This window comes from Lycium ferocissimum, chromosome 2 (genome assembly GCF_029784015.1).
Source record: "Lycium ferocissimum isolate CSIRO_LF1 chromosome 2, AGI_CSIRO_Lferr_CH_V1, whole genome shotgun sequence".
Lineage (NCBI taxonomy): Eukaryota > Viridiplantae > Streptophyta > Magnoliopsida > Solanales > Solanaceae > Lycium > Lycium ferocissimum.
The window spans coordinates 61,548,153-61,565,452 of NC_081343.1; the positions used below are offsets into that span (position 1 = coordinate 61,548,153).

At 36.8% G+C, this 17,300-nt stretch overlaps 3 protein-coding genes across 4 annotated transcripts; all 3 read right to left on the reverse strand.

The window, feature by feature from the left end:
• Positions 1-492: 492 nt before the first annotated feature.
• LOC132047836 (uncharacterized) lies at positions 493-1,932 on the reverse strand. Its single transcript, XM_059438816.1, has 3 exons — positions 1,866-1,932; positions 852-1,115; positions 493-746 (listed from the first exon to the last, which is right to left on the reverse strand). Exons 1-3 carry the CDS (start codon positions 1,930-1,932, stop codon positions 493-495), a joined length of 585 nt encoding a protein of 194 aa, XP_059294799.1.
• Positions 1,933-5,094: 3,162 nt separating this feature from the next.
• Positions 5,095-11,105, reverse strand: LOC132046575 (U1 small nuclear ribonucleoprotein 70 kDa). Of its 2 annotated transcripts, none has more exons than XR_009412741.1 (11): positions 10,810-11,105; positions 9,669-9,783; positions 9,504-9,583; positions 9,118-9,193; positions 8,958-9,022; positions 8,810-8,872; positions 7,171-7,252; positions 6,950-7,097; positions 6,356-6,424; positions 5,482-6,184; positions 5,095-5,413 (listed from the first exon to the last, which is right to left on the reverse strand). XR_009412741.1 is itself a non-coding variant. In XM_059437246.1 (11 exons), exons 1-10 carry the CDS (start codon positions 10,903-10,905, stop codon positions 5,545-5,547), a joined length of 1,434 nt encoding a protein of 477 aa, XP_059293229.1. In that variant the 5' UTR covers positions 10,906-11,104; the 3' UTR covers positions 5,095-5,413; positions 5,511-5,544. The 2 variants fall into 2 exon arrangements, 1 of the variants encoding a protein (XP_059293229.1); XM_059437246.1 differs by having other exon boundaries at positions 5,511-6,184; positions 10,810-11,104.
• A 1,314-nt stretch (positions 11,106-12,419) lies between these two features.
• On the reverse strand, positions 12,420-17,137 carry LOC132046574 (proline-rich receptor-like protein kinase PERK5). Its single transcript, XM_059437245.1, has 9 exons — positions 16,967-17,137; positions 16,001-16,746; positions 15,040-15,495; positions 14,615-14,701; positions 14,463-14,533; positions 14,220-14,296; positions 13,479-13,623; positions 13,187-13,348; positions 12,420-12,982 (listed from the first exon to the last, which is right to left on the reverse strand). Exons 2-9 carry the CDS (start codon positions 16,662-16,664, stop codon positions 12,722-12,724), a joined length of 1,923 nt encoding a protein of 640 aa, XP_059293228.1. The 5' UTR covers positions 16,665-16,746; positions 16,967-17,137; the 3' UTR covers positions 12,420-12,721.
• Between the last annotated feature and the right edge of the window lie 163 nt (positions 17,138-17,300).

A 17,300-nucleotide genomic window follows, 5' to 3' on the forward strand; every position in this document is an offset into this window, starting at 1 on the left:
CTCCATAATAAGAGAAACCAAGTCCATGACTCATAGCTCTCACGTGCAACTATAGCATATGCAAGTGGAAAAATATTTCCGTTTGCATCAATGCCAACAAAGAATCAACAATTTCATCTCATACTTACCATAGACATGGGTGCCATCTATTGAGATGACCGGCCCGCAACTTTTGAATCCATCGATACTTGGTTTAAAGGCCCGGAAAAGATACTTGAAGATGTGTTCGCCTTGCATTGTAGTTGACTCGTGTGTCCACTCAACAATAGTGCCCGGATTGAAATGTTCTAGGGCAGCCATGTATCGAGGCAATGCCCTAAAAGAACCTTCGAAATCACCATACACCATCTCAAAAGCTTTCTTACGCCCTTTTTGCGCTTTTCTATAACTAGGAGTATAGTGATGAATGCCTTTTATAGTTTCTGAACAAACTTAATACCGATTTGTGCATTGATCATAACATATGGTATCAACGAAGTAGCAATGATGTTGCTATTCAAATTGAAATGATCCTCTCGTATAATCATCCGTATCACAATTATGTGGCTCAATCATTTTTCCTGCTTTCCACATACCACTTCCGATCAACGAAAAACGGATCATCCAACTACAACCTTCCTCATGCCGCTTGCAAATAACCTTCCAAAATGTACCTTTGGCTTGATCTGTTTTATATTCTTTTTTGTGGGCTATATTATAGAGTCTCACCGCACCTTTCATTTGCTTCTTGTTGTGAAATAACATACCTATTTGCATGTACAAGAAAAAATATCAATTCTTAATTACACCAATTAAAATCACAAAATTCAAAAATAATATATTATTAAAAAAATTAGTCGCACCAAACTAACCTGATTTGATAACTTTAGGATTACTGGAATTCCAAAGTGCAGCTCGAACAGACCCGTTATCTCTCATGTATGCAAAATCTTCCGGTTCTACTTCTTCTGTATTATCCAAATATGGGATCACATTTGAATGATAATTTACACTAACATTACTGGGGGCCGCAACATCTTCATCAGAATCGTCACCGTCAGCAGACGATTGATCATCGTCCGTCCCTTCATGATCTAATGGACTATCACTATCCGACTCATTTATTATATCATTAGCTAAATCGTTATTGCTCACAATTTGTGTGAGTCAATGTGGGGTTATCTTCAAAATTGTTATGCCTATAAATAAGAAAAATTCATAGAATTTACAAGTCAAATACAATTATACAATCCATGAATAAAGTGAATAAAATATGATTATATTTACCTATCCTTTGTCCAATTCGCTTGGCCGGGATGTGAAGGGTGTCGTACATTACAATTCAAATTATGCAAGCTGCGTAGTAGTATTATTTGGTCCACCCGTCTCACAATTACCGTCCACTCCAATCAAAGTTATGATCGTGCGTTGAAGCCATACCATCATCTTTTCTACCATAATTAGTTGTATCATTTGGTGACTACCAAATCCTACAATTGTTTGTTGTTGAACTACACCCTTGAAAAACCAATATTCAAACTTGGGAGATAGGTAGTACCTCCAAAATCGAACTCATTGTCGGTCGGTACTTCGACTTGGGTAGAGCGTTAACTCAGCATACATGTCAAGCGCCGCTATGCATATGTGATTTTTAAAAATCTCGGGATAACGAAGAAATGACGATAAAGATTCATCGTCCGTAATTGGCATCTCACCATAAATTGGTGAACCATCGGTATAAATGAACTTGGACATCGTCCGGTTATAACCACCGACAATTCGGGATCATTTACGAACATTTTACTCGCTTAAGACGCGTTGCGACGATCATATTTTAGGGAAATTGGAAACCTTTGCCCTATTTCGGGACCACGGTTGTATCTAACCGAACCACTGCTCATACACAACTTCACCACCCCAAAATAAATACACTTTAACATGAGTTTCCGTCATCTTTTATGAAATATATGAGAGAAAAAATAAAAGTTGAAGGATATGAAACGAGATAAGAGAAAAACAATAGATGAAAGATATGAGATGGATAAAATAAAATTGAAAGACGAAGGATATACCATAGGTAAAGATAGGACAATATTTATAAGCGGAGAAAAGTAAAAAATTTACGCAAATTAAGTCACGAAATGTAAAAGATATTATTTTGACAACTATTCAATACTGCGGCCAAAATCGATTGAACCAATAGAAATGAACAAAAATATTTAATAAATACGAAAATTGCATGTGGGGTTTAGACCTTTCTGCACCATGTATTTTTCTATAAATAGTCTTCCATAATACCTCATTCATCTCACCACGCTAAAACAAACTCTTTCAAAATGTCATCGTGGAATCCATTCTTCGGCAACGCGACGATGACGTATCACCCAGGTGACATTTTTGAGTCAATGGGTAGGAAATGGGTTTTGGAACGTGAATTTGAGTACTCGCTTAATCCGAGCGAGCGCTACAATAGACAATACATTAGCAAGATGAGGAGAGAATGGAACTACCGCCTGGATGAAGCTCATAATATTGAGACCGATTTAAGAAGTCGTGGCCTACATCGTCCAAAACGCCGTGCAATAGGCATGCCACTCACATCACCCCAAGAATTGAATCTTGCTTTGAACCGCATTCGTGAAGAAAATAATAGGATGCGTTTGCGATGGTTGCGTTTAGAGGGACACAGATTGGGGTTATATGTTACCCCTGATTGGAACTCAGACTGCGAAATGTCTGATGAAGATGATTTTCCATAAGCATTTTCTGTTGTTATGTCGGCTAGTTAAGTGTTGTATTTGTACCTTTTTCATTTTTCAATGTTATTTCAATTTGAATTTCAACTAAATAAATCCGACTTCATTAAAAATAGAAACGATATCTTATTAATGTAAATATTCTAATATTCGTCAGTCTCAGGAATGACGCTAATGCTATCGTCTTCATCTTCATCTTCATCTTCATCTTCCTCTCCATCTCGTCCATCTTCATTATCGAGTGACGATTTCCCCCTCCCCGTCCGAGCGTCGTAGTTCAAGCCTCACGATTCACGGTGTCGTAGTCCAACTCCCTACGCTTTTATGTTTTTTTTAAAATCATCCGCCGAAAAAAAAATTTAATGCTATTTCGTTAGTAGTATCACGAAATACATAAAAAAAAAAAACAAATATTATTATATTTTCCTATTTCGTTTTTGTGTAAACGAAATAATTTTTTTTTATTTCGTTTAAAATAATTAAAAAAAAATTTGTCCTATTTCGTTGGACTACCAACGAAATAGGATAAAAAATATATAAATTTTTTTTATCCTATTTCGTTGTAGTCCAACGAAATAGGACAAATTTTTTTTAATTTCGTTGGTACGAACCAAATAAATTAAATGCAACAAATTTGTTTAAAAAAAAAACGAAATAAAAAAAAATTTGTTGCATTTTCGTTTTTAAACCTTTTTCATTTTTTATTTAAAAACGAAAAAAAAAAGAAATAGGATAAAAAATATATAATTTTTTTTTTTTATCCTATTTCGTTGGTAGTCCAAAAAAAAAAGACAATTTTTTTTTTTTGCATTTCGTTGGAATTATGCACGAAATGCAACAATTTTTTTTTTTTTTTAATTTCGTTTTTAATATAAAAAACGAAATAAAAAAAAAAAATTTTGTTGCATTTCGTGCAATTTGCACGAAATGCAAAAAAAAAAAAAAAAAAAATAATTTATTTGAAATAATTCGGGTATGAATTAAGATCAGGGTATTCGTTGGTTATCCAACGAATACCCATTTTGGTTTAAAAAAAAAGAGCATACCATTTTGGTGTAATGGATGTAAAAAGAAGCCATTTTGGCTCAACTCTCCTATAACCAACTAAATCTGCATTTTGGTTTAAAAAAAAAAAGGCATACCATTTTGGTGTAATGGATGTAAAAAGAAGCCATTTTGGCTCCGGACTCTCCTATTCTTGTTCTTGAATGCCTTTCTTATCTTATTCTATAAGTTCATGCACATTTTACGCGCTTCCAAGTAGTAGGATGTTTCTTTTAGCACATACCAAAATTTCGTTTGTGATATTACCTGTTTCGCTTATCAACAGCTGCCAACATTATTCTAGCCTCGCAGAAAAATGCCGTCTAGGCTATTTGGCTGATCATCTTTCACTTATTATCTTATCTGCTTTAAATAATGCTTCTATCATCTGATGTTAATATTATAACAAAAGAGTATAAAATAAAATTATTACGTTTAAATAGGAATTAAGATTTGTTCATACCTTTACGGCTTTACCTTAGATCTTAGCATGCCTCTTTTCAAATTTCAACATGACATGCTTTATATTTGAGATGACAAATTTGATACCAATATACTTGCTTGATTTTAGTTGTATTACACAAAAAGGTCGCTAAGAGGCAACACAGACCCGTAAACCGGTAAACACTAACTCGCACCCAATTTTTATTTAAGCCATAGAAGTATACATTTATCATAATAAAGTTAAAACTTAAGATGAGAATCCGCATCCACTAATTATTATTAGTAACAAGTGTATTCAAAGATATACATGTATTAATTGAATTGATGTAAATGGCATATGTGAATTTTTTCACCTATATAAAACAAAACAAAAAATGATGCCACCCAGGGCTAAGCGCCTAAGTGCGGTGCGCAAAGGAAAGGGCAGGAACAAAAATGCTGTTGGAGACTGATGAATTCCAAGCATACTCTCCTCAACATTTTACGTGAAGTTACTGTCCAAATTGGTTATCACGGCACGTCCATAGGTTAATTTTGGATACAATTATCTCATGTCCAATATCCGTTGGACAGACCATCCAAATACGCATAGCATAAGATAGAACCCAGTGAGATGGAGAAGCACAGGTATTTCTCCCTTCTCAAAGTTCAAACTCGAGACCTTCAATTCAAAGATGAGGGACTCTCATTCATCTGACACACCATTGATATTATATATGTCACTCTCTTCTTAAAGCCTGAGACACATGATATAGAAGTCCCTATAATTTTCTATATCGTTTTTACACTGGACAAATCTGTTCTTTTATTACTATTTTAAGTATCATTCTACAGAATTCCAGCCATCTCATAAAGAAATTTCAAGACAATATTTTGGTAGGAGATACGGAGTAATATTCAAAAACATACACTAATAAAATATGGTAACATGAGCCGATAGTCTGTTCAGACGTACAAGTACCCAGAACAAAAACATTAGCACACACAGATCCCCAATAGTTCGCATTTAACAAGTTCACATAGAAGTTCAGCAAGTAAAATATCAAACAATTCCAAAAGCAGATACAAAATTTGAAAACAGGGGGCGATGCGCTAAACCATCATCTTTAATGTTGCCATTCCCGAAGTAGTCAAGCAGGTATTCCAACAGAAAATTGCATTTTCACTGAGTTATCAGTAGGCCATGTCTCCTGCGAGACAAAAAATCAGAGAAGTCGAGTGTGGCAATATTATTAAAGGAGAAATTAAAATTACCTACATAGCATTTGGATTTTATTGCAACCTTACCACAGCAACACAAGCTGAAGCATACTCTTCATCATCAGTAGTCATATTCACGAGAATGTGACCTATCTGAATGCTTGTAATCCCGGTCCCTTTCTTTTGCCTCAGAGGCCCCGTGGTCATAGGCATAATTATCCTCCTCCATTAGATCATAACGATCATGATCACGACTGGCATCTTTGTAGCGATCATCACCACCTTGTGCATCTGGATTCTCATAGTCTCCTCGACCTTGGTGGTGATCATAATAGTCATAATGTCCATGATCATCTTCAGGTTCTGCATGATCATAGTTCCTTTCTTTGTCACCATGCCTTTCCCGCTCATGTTTTGATTCAACATGCTCATAATCATATTCTCTATCACGAGAAATCCCACGGCCCTTGTCCACCTCACCTTCATAATCCCTACCTCTTTCCCTATCCCTCTCACGGTGGCGATCTCGCTCACGGTCACGATCTCGGTCTCTATCTTTGCCTCGCTCACGGTCGCGTGTCCTGTCACGTTCACGGTCTCTATCACGGTCTCGTCCGCGATCTTTTTCTCTTTCCCTTGTTCTCTCACGTTCCCTATGATGCTTGTCATCTCTGTCACGTTCCCTTGGCCTATCATGAGAACGCTCACGAGATTTTTCTCTGTCCCTATCTCGCACCTTTTCACGGGACTTCTCCCTATCCCTGATAATATGGGAATTCATAATGTGTCAGATGTGAAACACATTACAGCATTAACTCACACATTTTAAACTAAACAAGGTAGTGAATCAAACAACTCATCCTTGGAGAATGTATGAATGACAAATTGCCAGGAGAACACAAAGAATGCAGAGCTATAAATGCATATGTTACCTGTCCCTGTCATCTCGTGCTCTTGGCTCCTCAGAGCGAGATGCTGCCCTTCCAGGCTGAACAACCTCTCTGAAAAATTAAAGGGGCAGAGTCGACAATAATTAAAAATCCATGTAAAAATTTAAGCCTTTCACACGACGATCATACCAAAAAGGCCATCTAAACATGAAAACCTACTTTGAAAATATTACACGACTGATTATCATACTGAATGCCAAACAATCATAAATACTACTTGTATCCAAGATGTCATGCACAGATGCTCAGAACAGCAAGTCCTTTTTAAGAAAAAAAAACACAAACTTAAGCATCTACAAAAACAAGTTGAATTCAGAAGCAGCCTATACCAAGTACAGGAAGCAGTTTATGTCAACTAGAAGCAAACATATGCATTGTTGTCTCTAGCAAATTATAATTTTATGCAATGTGCAGCAATAAAATCAACTCAAGCAGAGAAGAGAGACATTCGCATTGCATTTTTTACTCCATAGACAACTGCAACCATTATTGCACTAAAGAAGAGCTATGTTCAATGTTCTCTTTAGCACTACCCATATGTACATATGACTAACACTCTAAAAGCTCATGGAATACCTATTAACATCTTCATTTCCAACTCTTGTTGTTCCAAGTCCACCACCAAGCCTGCGGGGACGCCAATTGGGGACTGTTCTCCCACGTTCAACATCAACCAGCACTCTTCTATTATCAATCTTCTTTCCATCAGCTTGTTTATATGCAGCTGAATTATTATCCAAGGAATTAGAATTGGAAGTTTGACAGAAAAATACAGAAGAACAGGAGTTAAGAGAAACCTTTCATATCCCGTGTATGCACATACTCAATGAAAGCATAACCCCTTGGCTTATTGTTTGTCTTGTCCATAACCAAGCGAACCTGTAACTCGAACAGTTTATGAAATTAACACTACTCATAAGAATTATGATCATGTTTGATGCAGCGGTCAAAGAAGTTATGATTTTATCCAGTCAACACAATTAGGTACAGTAAGGTCCTAATGGCACGGCGGGCACTATGCCTAATTAGCCGTGCTCACCTTTGAATCAAAGAGCTCCCAGGCGAGATGCATCACCATCACTGCTAGAGTTGCACAAGAACTGTGGCCTTATGTTTGCAATACATTCTAACACCCCTTACCAGGGAACATTTTAAAATAAAATAAATTATTATAGAAGTACAGTCAAATACCAGGTGTCTCCCGAAATGCTTGAAACTTTTTTGATAGCCTTTGAATCCACAAGTAAAATCTTAGTAGCATAGATGGGATGTAAGAAGAATAAAGAAGAAGAGAACAAGGTCGATACTCCCTATAATTTTTTACCCAGCATAGGCAAGTATCAATCTCCATTGTTGCTTGGAATAAGAGGCCAAAGATAAATTGCATCATTGCTCTGCTCATCTAAGTGTTCAGCTTTGTTTCATGTAATGAAGCTCGGGCTTGGAAATTGAATGGTTACGTTTGGCAACTCAAGAAACAAAAAGCTACCAGAAAATTAAGTTTTGCCCTTACCAGGAAAATACCTAGGAGTTGAACCTCTTTACCTTTATGGTTCTAGAAACTAATGGAATACCAGAACGAATAATACTCGAAACTAATGATATCCAAACCAGGATAAGAGGACAAGTCATCGTAATTGAAGCCACTTTTACCTGTGTCATAAGGACATACTTGGCAATCTCACCCTTATGTTACAAAGCAAATATATGTGTAACTTCACGAGGAATTTTCATCCATTTTCAGAGTGCAGCATGCACCTCAAAGCACCAGGAAAGAGTGTAGCAGTTCAAACAACAATCAGTTCTTAACTACAGCCTGAAGAAATGCACCCGGATGTACAATTGAAAGAAAGAACGTGGACTTGAAAACTTATAGCATAAGCTATTTCTTTTTTTTTTTTCTTTCTTTTTTTTCTAATATTCGAGAGCAGTAACGAAGTCCCGAGCTAATCAGTTTATTATTTAACAGACAACTCCCAAATTCAATAACTTTTTTATCAAAATACTAAAGTAGGATCCAAATGCCATATAATAAACACATAAAGAGTGCACGGCACGCGCCTTCAGTGAAGTTTGAAACATATGTAGGGTAATGCGTGGTACTGTTTTAGATACTCCACCCTCATTTTGAAGGATTTGATCTATAAAGACAACATTTGAAAAAGCTTATCAACCCTACAGTTCTTTGAAATTACCTGATCAAAATCTGCTTTAAAATAAGAAGCTAATTTTTTTTTTTTAATAAAGTACATGCAGAAAAGATGCTAATATTGTAAGATGTTTCGTTCTTTCAGAAAACAATAAGTTGTGGAAAAATCGATTTGAGAAACAGCTGGATAATAGGAGGAAGTACCATGCCACCATAAAAGTACACACATCTTACCAACCAAAAGCCAGTAACCTGAGCCCCACAAAGGGATGCTCTATAATACCTACCCGCTTGATTGGACCAAAAGCCTCAAATTCGCGTTTAACTCTGCTTTCTGTTGTCTCATAATTCTGACAAAATGAGAAAGACAGTCAACAAAAGTAAGAAGATATTCACAAGTAACAGCAAATATGATCTAAAAAGATCTTTACTCACAAGTCTTGCAACAAAGAGTGTCTTGTATGGATCTCCAGTACAATTTGGGTCGCTGCTAGGATCATCTGTTCGGCAGAAAAAACAACAATTTAATCCAATTTTATCATATAATATGGCTTTCAAATATTCAGAAAATCAAAATCTCTTAGGCGTTTAATACATTTCTCAAGCTCCTCAGCAGCCTTTTTAGCACCCTCTTCCAGCCGTAGCTTGTGGATCCTAGCTCTTCGTTCAGCCTGCATTCAATAATAAAAGCATTATATGTGCATAAAGAAGGACATACACAGATTCACCATAGGCAGTAATTGTGTAATTGCACATCCTATTATTTTCTCTGGAATCAAGTAATTTTTCTGAACCAGAATCTCAGGCCAACCAATCAACTGTCATAATATCAAACTAGTTGGATAGCTAATCCATATCTCAAGATTGGACGGAAATAGTAAAGATAACCAAAACAGTGATTAATTACTCCTCTAACTATAGGCACCACATTTTTCCAAAACATATGGATCCACCCAAAACAATCATAAAAGGAAATCTTACCGGGGTTTCAACCTCAGGGACCGGTGGAGCATATTCTGGATCACCAGGTTGAGCGAAGTGACTAACAAATTGTGCCATCCCTGTAAAACAAATGAGAATATCTAAAGCATTATACAAGATAACTGAATAGACCAAGAAATGACTCAATCCATGAAGAATATTAACCTGTATAAGAAGGGCATTTTCTCTTCTCAGGAGGTGGTTTGTACTCCAAAGGTGGTCGAGGCTCAAATAGCTTCAGAAGATTAGCTGTCAACCCAGTTGGATGACTTTGACCAATCTGCATATATTACATATAATAACGAAGATATAAAAACTTGCAGCACCAGTGAAGAACAAACGAAAAGATTGCCAATACCTCAACAGCCTGACAACATAATTCTCCTATTATTACTTTAAGCTAACTATCTAGTCACACTGTATATTTGCTATCATAAAAAGCACAACAAATATGAATCTCAGACAATTTCTAGCCTCATCTCACTAAAATAAAAATAAGAAACCTAGAGTTGGAATTGGACCAGTTCCAAAACTCACGAAACTAGATTAAAAGCACCTACCCACTCACTACTCTAAAATGACAAATCACCAACAAACCAATAACTACATTCTAAATCCCAAACTGGGGCTGACATATGAATCCTCAACATCCGTTCCGCTCAACCTGTGCCTGTTTTATTCCAGTACTTAACATTTAAACTTCTGGGAAAGTTTAGGGGTACCTTTTTTTCTATGACAAGGGAACCCGCAGCCGCTAACCTTTGGGTGCACACAGGGTAAACCCCGCTCCTATGCAATAGCCCGCAAACCACACGGGAGAGATAACCCGCACTAGGCAAGCCCCGTGCGATGAGCTCGACCCGGAAAGCAAATCCCCCTGCTGTCACAGGCGGGGGTTCGAACCTGAGACCTCCATTATGGAAGGCCCATGCTCAAGCAAAGTTTAAGGGTGCCTAAAACTATGAATTCCCTAAATCCCACACCCTACATTGACAATCTCTAACCAAACTGAAAGAGGGACTTATTGTGAGTTTACCAACAACAACTAAACCATAATCTCAAGAGTTGGTATATCCTATATGGATATTTCACTTCCAATGTCTTCTGTCCTTGGCTAAATCGACACCAGAACCCCATAAATCACTAATACCATACAAATTGAAGCAACAGGAGGAAAAAATCATTTAAATTCTAACCAAATATACATCGAGAAAGAACCTAAAACAAAACCTAAGCAATCAAACAATGTTAGAACACACAGAAAGGCCCTAGCAATAAAGAGAAGAGATCGGGGAGAAGGAGTCACCAGCTTGAGTTGCATGACATTAGCGCGATTCTGGGCCTTAGCACGGGCCTGAACGTTAGGGTTGTTACGCATGAAGGCATCGTTGAAGTCTCCCATTTTCGCCGCCTAGGGTTTTTGCTTCGATGTGAATCGCCGCTACAAGTGTGTGTTTGGTTATATATGGAGATTACATAAATCCGACGAATTGATGGGGATGGAGAAGTTGGCTGAAAACGGCAGGAGAAGCAAAAATAGAAAGCAAGCAAGGGTTTATTTTACGGAGAAGAGAGGAGGGTTGGGTTATATAATAAACTCGACCATAGACTCCCATCTTCTCCAGTTCTTTTATTTTATTTTATGTTTTATGTTATCTTTTGTCCTTTTAAAAAAAAAATACATATTAGGGTGTAAGAAGAAAAAAGAAAAGGGAAAATGGGATGGAGAAAATTAAAGTTCACACCACTCAGAAGGATCGTTTAGTTATTTAGGATTTTAATTTGGGTATGGAATTTTTAAAAAAAAATTAAATTTAGCCATCATGGCCATTTTATTAATTGAAAAAACAAATCTTACTTAGGTAGTAAACGAGAATTTGGAATTGCACTTATCCCATATTTGGTAATTGATATCAGCTTATATCCATATAAATGCTATACTAATATTTTGATATTGTCTATTCTCTATTGAATATGAGATTATAATCCTCGATAATCTTAATTCCAACCAAGCGACCCCTTAGGGATTTGCTAGGATGGGTGGGAATGAGATCCCCACCAGGTAAAACTTTATTTGCACCCGATATTTACATCAAGCGAATAGAAGCATGACATGTGTTTACACATTACTTTTAACACTGAATTATGGTTAATTAATATGTATTTGCATCTTATTAAATTACTTAACTATAGTAAAGTTATATGATTTAGTGTAAACATCGAATGCGGATAAATATTTACCTTTAATCCGGGTCATTTTTGACATTTCAAAAATAAAATAAATAATTCAATTCATTCTTAATGGCGATTTATGATCAACGAGATTCATTATCTTAAAGGTCATTTTTGACATTTCAAAAATAAAATAAATAATTCAATTCATTCTTAATGGCGATTTATGATCAACGAGATTCATTATCTTAAAAGGTGAGAAGGTATCGTTTCATTGCCCCAAAAGAATAGTAAATAAATGGAATTTACTCTACTTTTTCTTCTCATCCATATGATCAAAAGTATTCTTAATCTGTTTGTTATTACTTTCCACAATTCAAAAATAATTGTAGTCGTAAACAAACACATTTATTCGATATTTCTTGTTAATTTAAACAATAGGAAAGGCATTTTAAATGTTTAGAGTATTGATAGTAGTTTTAGAAAGTTATACCTCAAAGTAAGAGTAACCATTTTCAAAATCGAAATTTCCAACAAAAATTCATACATAACAGACTTTGGCATGGAATTGTTCGCTACTACTAACACTTAACTCTTCATTGTCTAACGTGGTGGTGACTAGTCAATATGTCTAGTGTCTACCCATCCGGGTTAAATCTTTCTTGAGAGAGTGCACGATTTTGATTGCAAATGTCATACTTCAAATAAATCATTATTACTAGACAGCCTTTTGGCAGAATAAAAACGTATGAAAACCACAAGAAGACATTATACAATAAAATATGATATAGAGTACAACATACAAATGTACATTCAGTGCTGTTCTCCAAGTGCTGGAACCAAAATATTGTACAACGTTGAGACAAAAATGATACTGTACTATATATATAAGCATAATTTGCTGCTATGACTTTGATTTAGTAAAAGGTATTTGACATAAATCACGAAAGAGTAAAGATTCATTAATTAGATCAGTTTTAGGGAAGAAGTCAAAATGGCTTTTTGTCGGAAGAAATCAAGCTTCAAGTCTTTATCTAGTTAGCACTTCATCGTTTACCCCCCTGGTGATGATCAAGCTCTCTGGAATCACTGCTTGAGGTTGAGGAGGAGGAAGGGTTGAGTCCATAGTCACTCGTTGCTCCATATTCACTGCTATCGTATTCTTGGGTTGATATCATTTTCCTAAACTTGATCATGTCAGCATTGTATGCACCAGTATCGTAGGTTTCAGAGCTCCCACTTGAGCCAGTCTTTGTGCTGTCACTCATGTCTTCCAAAGATGAATCGCCATCCAAGGCTCGCACAATCTGTTCATTAGAATGTGCATCACTAATTGTCTCCAGATTGTAGAGGATAAAAGGAGCATATCCAATGGGTCTAATTGCAATGGTATAATAAGATATAAGTTCACAAGAATAGATTATGTGCAAGGTAAACCACAAAACCATGTACTAACCGGACTTAACATAGGGGGGTCTAGTTTGATAGCTCTAATCTAGAAGACGACATACCTGACTCATCTTTGGACGTCTTTTAGCAGAATGACGAGTGCTAGCAGCAGCACAGACTACTAGCCGACGCAGCTCATTTGGAACAATGTTTCCTTCAAGAGGAGCACCTACCAATTTGTCATATTTTCCCTCTTCCAAGGCTGTTTTAAGAAGGGGCCTAGCCTGTTCATATTCATACATTAGGTTAATAAGGGTATGTATATACAAAGATTAGAGTATAAATACACGTTTAAAATCTAGGTACTGTCGATGATAGTGCATGAAAGATGAGAACTTGAGATCAAGAGCGAACCCAGTCTACTAAACTGTCCTCCATCATATTGCTAGGATCAACAGGTCGCTTCCCAGTTATGAGTTCCAAAAGCACAACTCCAAATGAAAACACATCTGATTTGTCTGTTAGCTTGCCACTTGATGCATATTCAGGAGCTAAGTACCTGCAGTATGTCAAAAGGTAATTTTCCTTACATAGTAATCCTCTTATAATATTCCCAAATTGCAAATTTTTTGAAGGATAGAGGTTTTTTTTTATTACTGAGGCCTAATTTCTTCCGGATGTTCACATGGAAAGTTACTAAAGTACATAACTATCTTATACTTGCTCAATCTCAAATTCAAGGACCTGCATCTAATACTTTAGCCACGAGGTTGAAAAAATTAAAATGACTTCCAAAAAATTTTCATGTATGCTAAACATTGGTTTTTCTGGCCTTCAATGTGCCTATCTCTTGCCTAAGCTACTATGACTGAGAATATGAAAAGATTTCTGAAAATTAGAAACCATTGAGACCCCAAAACAAAAACATCAAACTGATTTTCAAGAGATTCTAAAGCTTGCTCAAAATTATCAAATTTACTAGGCTTTTAGATTTGATAACATGGCGTATGATTGGATTTCGACCAATTAAGATCTTTCGGTAAGTCTGTGGAAACATTTGAAGGGAATAGATTAGCTCACCTCTAAAGCTAAAAACTAATCTTCACCTAGTATTTTTTACCTCTCAAACGTAGAGAAATGCTATGATTGACTCACCCGAAAGTTCCCATAACACGGGTGGAGACATGAGTAAAGTTGTCAGAAGAAAGCTTAGCCAATCCAAAATCTGCCACCTGAGAAGCCAGAAACGCTCTTGCAAGTCCTAGGTCAGCATGATTATTAAGCAATGCTTCTAATGAAAGTGGAGATCTTAATGTTTAAACTAACATCCCAAATTTCCTGACATATCAAAAATATAAACAAAAACAAATATTCAATAATGACTAAGAATATTTTTACCTTAGCTTCAAAGTTGTCCTCAAGTAAAATGTTTGCAGCCTTTATATCACGATGGATAATTTTAGGATGGCCTGTGTACAGAAACAAAGGTTTAGAAAGAGAAACAAAGAGATAAAGAAAAGAGGAGCAGTGTGGAAATAATATTATCATACAATCTTCATGGAGGTAAGCTAATCCTTTGGCTGATCCCAACGCAATTTTAAGCCTTGTTCCCCAATCCATAACATGGTGTCCCTTCCCTGCAATCAAATTTGATTTAACCACTAGTATGGAAAGCATTTTCAACAGTTCAAATGTTTTTTTAAAAGGATTTAACTCATATATACTTAAAATGTAAAGAATTTTTAAGCTATCAATGTTTTCTCTCACTTGTAGTAGCACGTAACTAGTCTTATTTTTCGAGCTACTAATCCCACTTTTTAGAATGACCTGATAGTGTAATAATCCTTTAAACTAACTAGTGTATATAAACTCTTGCGGAAGTCCTTCAACAATGCAATTCTATACTTAATTAGGAAGTCATTTAAGTGGCACAAAATGCATCATAAAAGGGAGTATTCAGCAACAGGGAAAGTACCATGAAGATGGAATTCCAAGGTTCTGTTGGGAACATACTCATAGACCAACATACGCTGGCTGTCAGCAATGCAATATCCAACAAGAGAAACAAGGTGGCGATGATGAACTCTGCTAATGATGTCAACCTCTGCCTGAAATTCTCGTTCACCTTGTCCACTGCCTGACTTCAAACTCTTGACGGCTACCACCGTTCCATCAACCAAAACACCTTTATGTACATACCCAAAACCACCTTGGCCTAACACATTTGCCTTAGAAAATCCAGAAGTTGCTCTAGCTAGCTCCTCATAAGTGAACTGACACTTGGAGAACCCACCAAGACTCGGAGATGGCACAAGAGCTTGCCCATAGGCAGTAGAACTGTTGTCGCTACTTGAATAAACTGTGGTAGGAACCTTAATAATGTGATCCACGGGCTTAGCACCTTTGTAGTATGGATCAATACCGCCAGCACCTAAAAACAAAAATATACACTGTCATTTGGATGGTGAAACCTGCTGTAGTTATTGAGTTTCTCATGGAAACAACATGAAAACTTGAATAATTATGACAGAAATTTGAAATGCCTTTTGGCTACCAATTTTATGAAAAACCAATTATTTACTCTGTATGCTGATATCTCTGCAACTAAATTTTCCACATTAACCTGTGTACACTCACTAAGAAAGCAACTTTATACAATGAGTGCACCTTAACAAGCTATATAGCAAGTGATTCCCTTTATTTTTTTCCTTATACTAAGAGTGCATTTTAACGAAATTTTGTGCTATGCCACAGATACTTACTACTGACAATTGGCCTTGCTGCATGTCCTCAGCTTGATGTAAGAAAATTATGCAATGTCACTATATATAAGTTAAACTCTTATTATCAGTTGCTTTCAAGCGACTTAATAATTTAAAAATATTTTAATTTACAATCTTATGCAACTTATACTCGAAACGAATTAATCTACCAACCTTTAGGTGGACGTCCAGCACCGGGAGTAGGATCGGTATAGTAGCGTTCTTTCTTTTTCCTTCTCCAGTAAATTAAGCAAACAACAATAGTGGCAAAAACCAACAATCCTGCCACTGCTATTCCAGCAACTATAATCATGTCAGATGAACCTGAACTAGACGGTGGCGAGTCATTGTTGCTTCCTGAAGAACCAGCTGGTGGTTTCTCTGGATGGTGCTCAGCAACTGGTTTTTCTGAATGTGCTGGTTTTTCTGAAGGTGGTGGAGGAGGAGATAGTTTTCCAGCATGCAATGGAGGTGGTTCTGAGGAAACTGGGGGTGGGGGAGAAAATGTAGGTGAGGTAGGAGGCGGCACCTGATCAGGAGGTGGTGCCGTAGGGGATTGTGGTGGAGGTGAGAGTACCGGTGGTGATTGAGAAGGTGTCGGTGGTGGTGATGATGGAGGAGGAGAGTTATTCACGGGTGGTGGTGATGAAGGTGGAGGAGAATTTGGCGGAGGAGATTGTGGGGGTGGGGAGGTAGGGGGAGCTGGTGGAGGAGATTGTGGCGTTGATGATGGTGGTGGTGAAGATGGAGGATTGGAAGGAGGAGGGGTTCCATTAGTAGGAGCCGAGGGAATAGTGCCATTTTTGCCGGACGGAGCAGTCCCAGGAGGTGATTGCATATTTCAACAACGGTGAAATTTCCGGACCCCGGAAATTCAACCTCTCCTGTTAACTGCTCGTCTCAACAAATCTTCAATGCTCCTACATTTCCATGAAAATTACATGGAAAAAAAAAATGTTACCATTACAGTTAAACAATATAATTGAAGATCCTATATAATATTACAATGTAACATGGGGTGATTGATTCTCTTTTTTCTTTCTTTTCTTTTTGCCCGTCAACATTGTTCATTTTCTTAAGTCTAACAATTTGGACATAGAGAAGAAACATATATATTATAGAAAAAGAGAAGAAATTTACCTGAATGATGTATGAGAACGAAGGGTTCTCAAAGGGGAGAAAGAGAAATCTTAGCATTGTGATGTACAAAGAAAGCCTACCCCTTCCCCCGCCCTTACCCCAAAAGCAGTTGCCTCCTACAAAGAAGGATCTCTCTCTCTTCTCAACACACACAAAAACTTTTTATTTCTCCCTCTCTCTCTCTCTCTCTCTCTCTCTCTCTTTCCAATTTTTTTGCTTTTAAACACCTCTTATTTAGGATGGAAAAAAAAAAAAAAAAAAACCTCTTATTCAGGCCAAGACTAATCCGTTACCAAGAATGCTACGTAGTTAATGAATTTTCATCTGATCACAT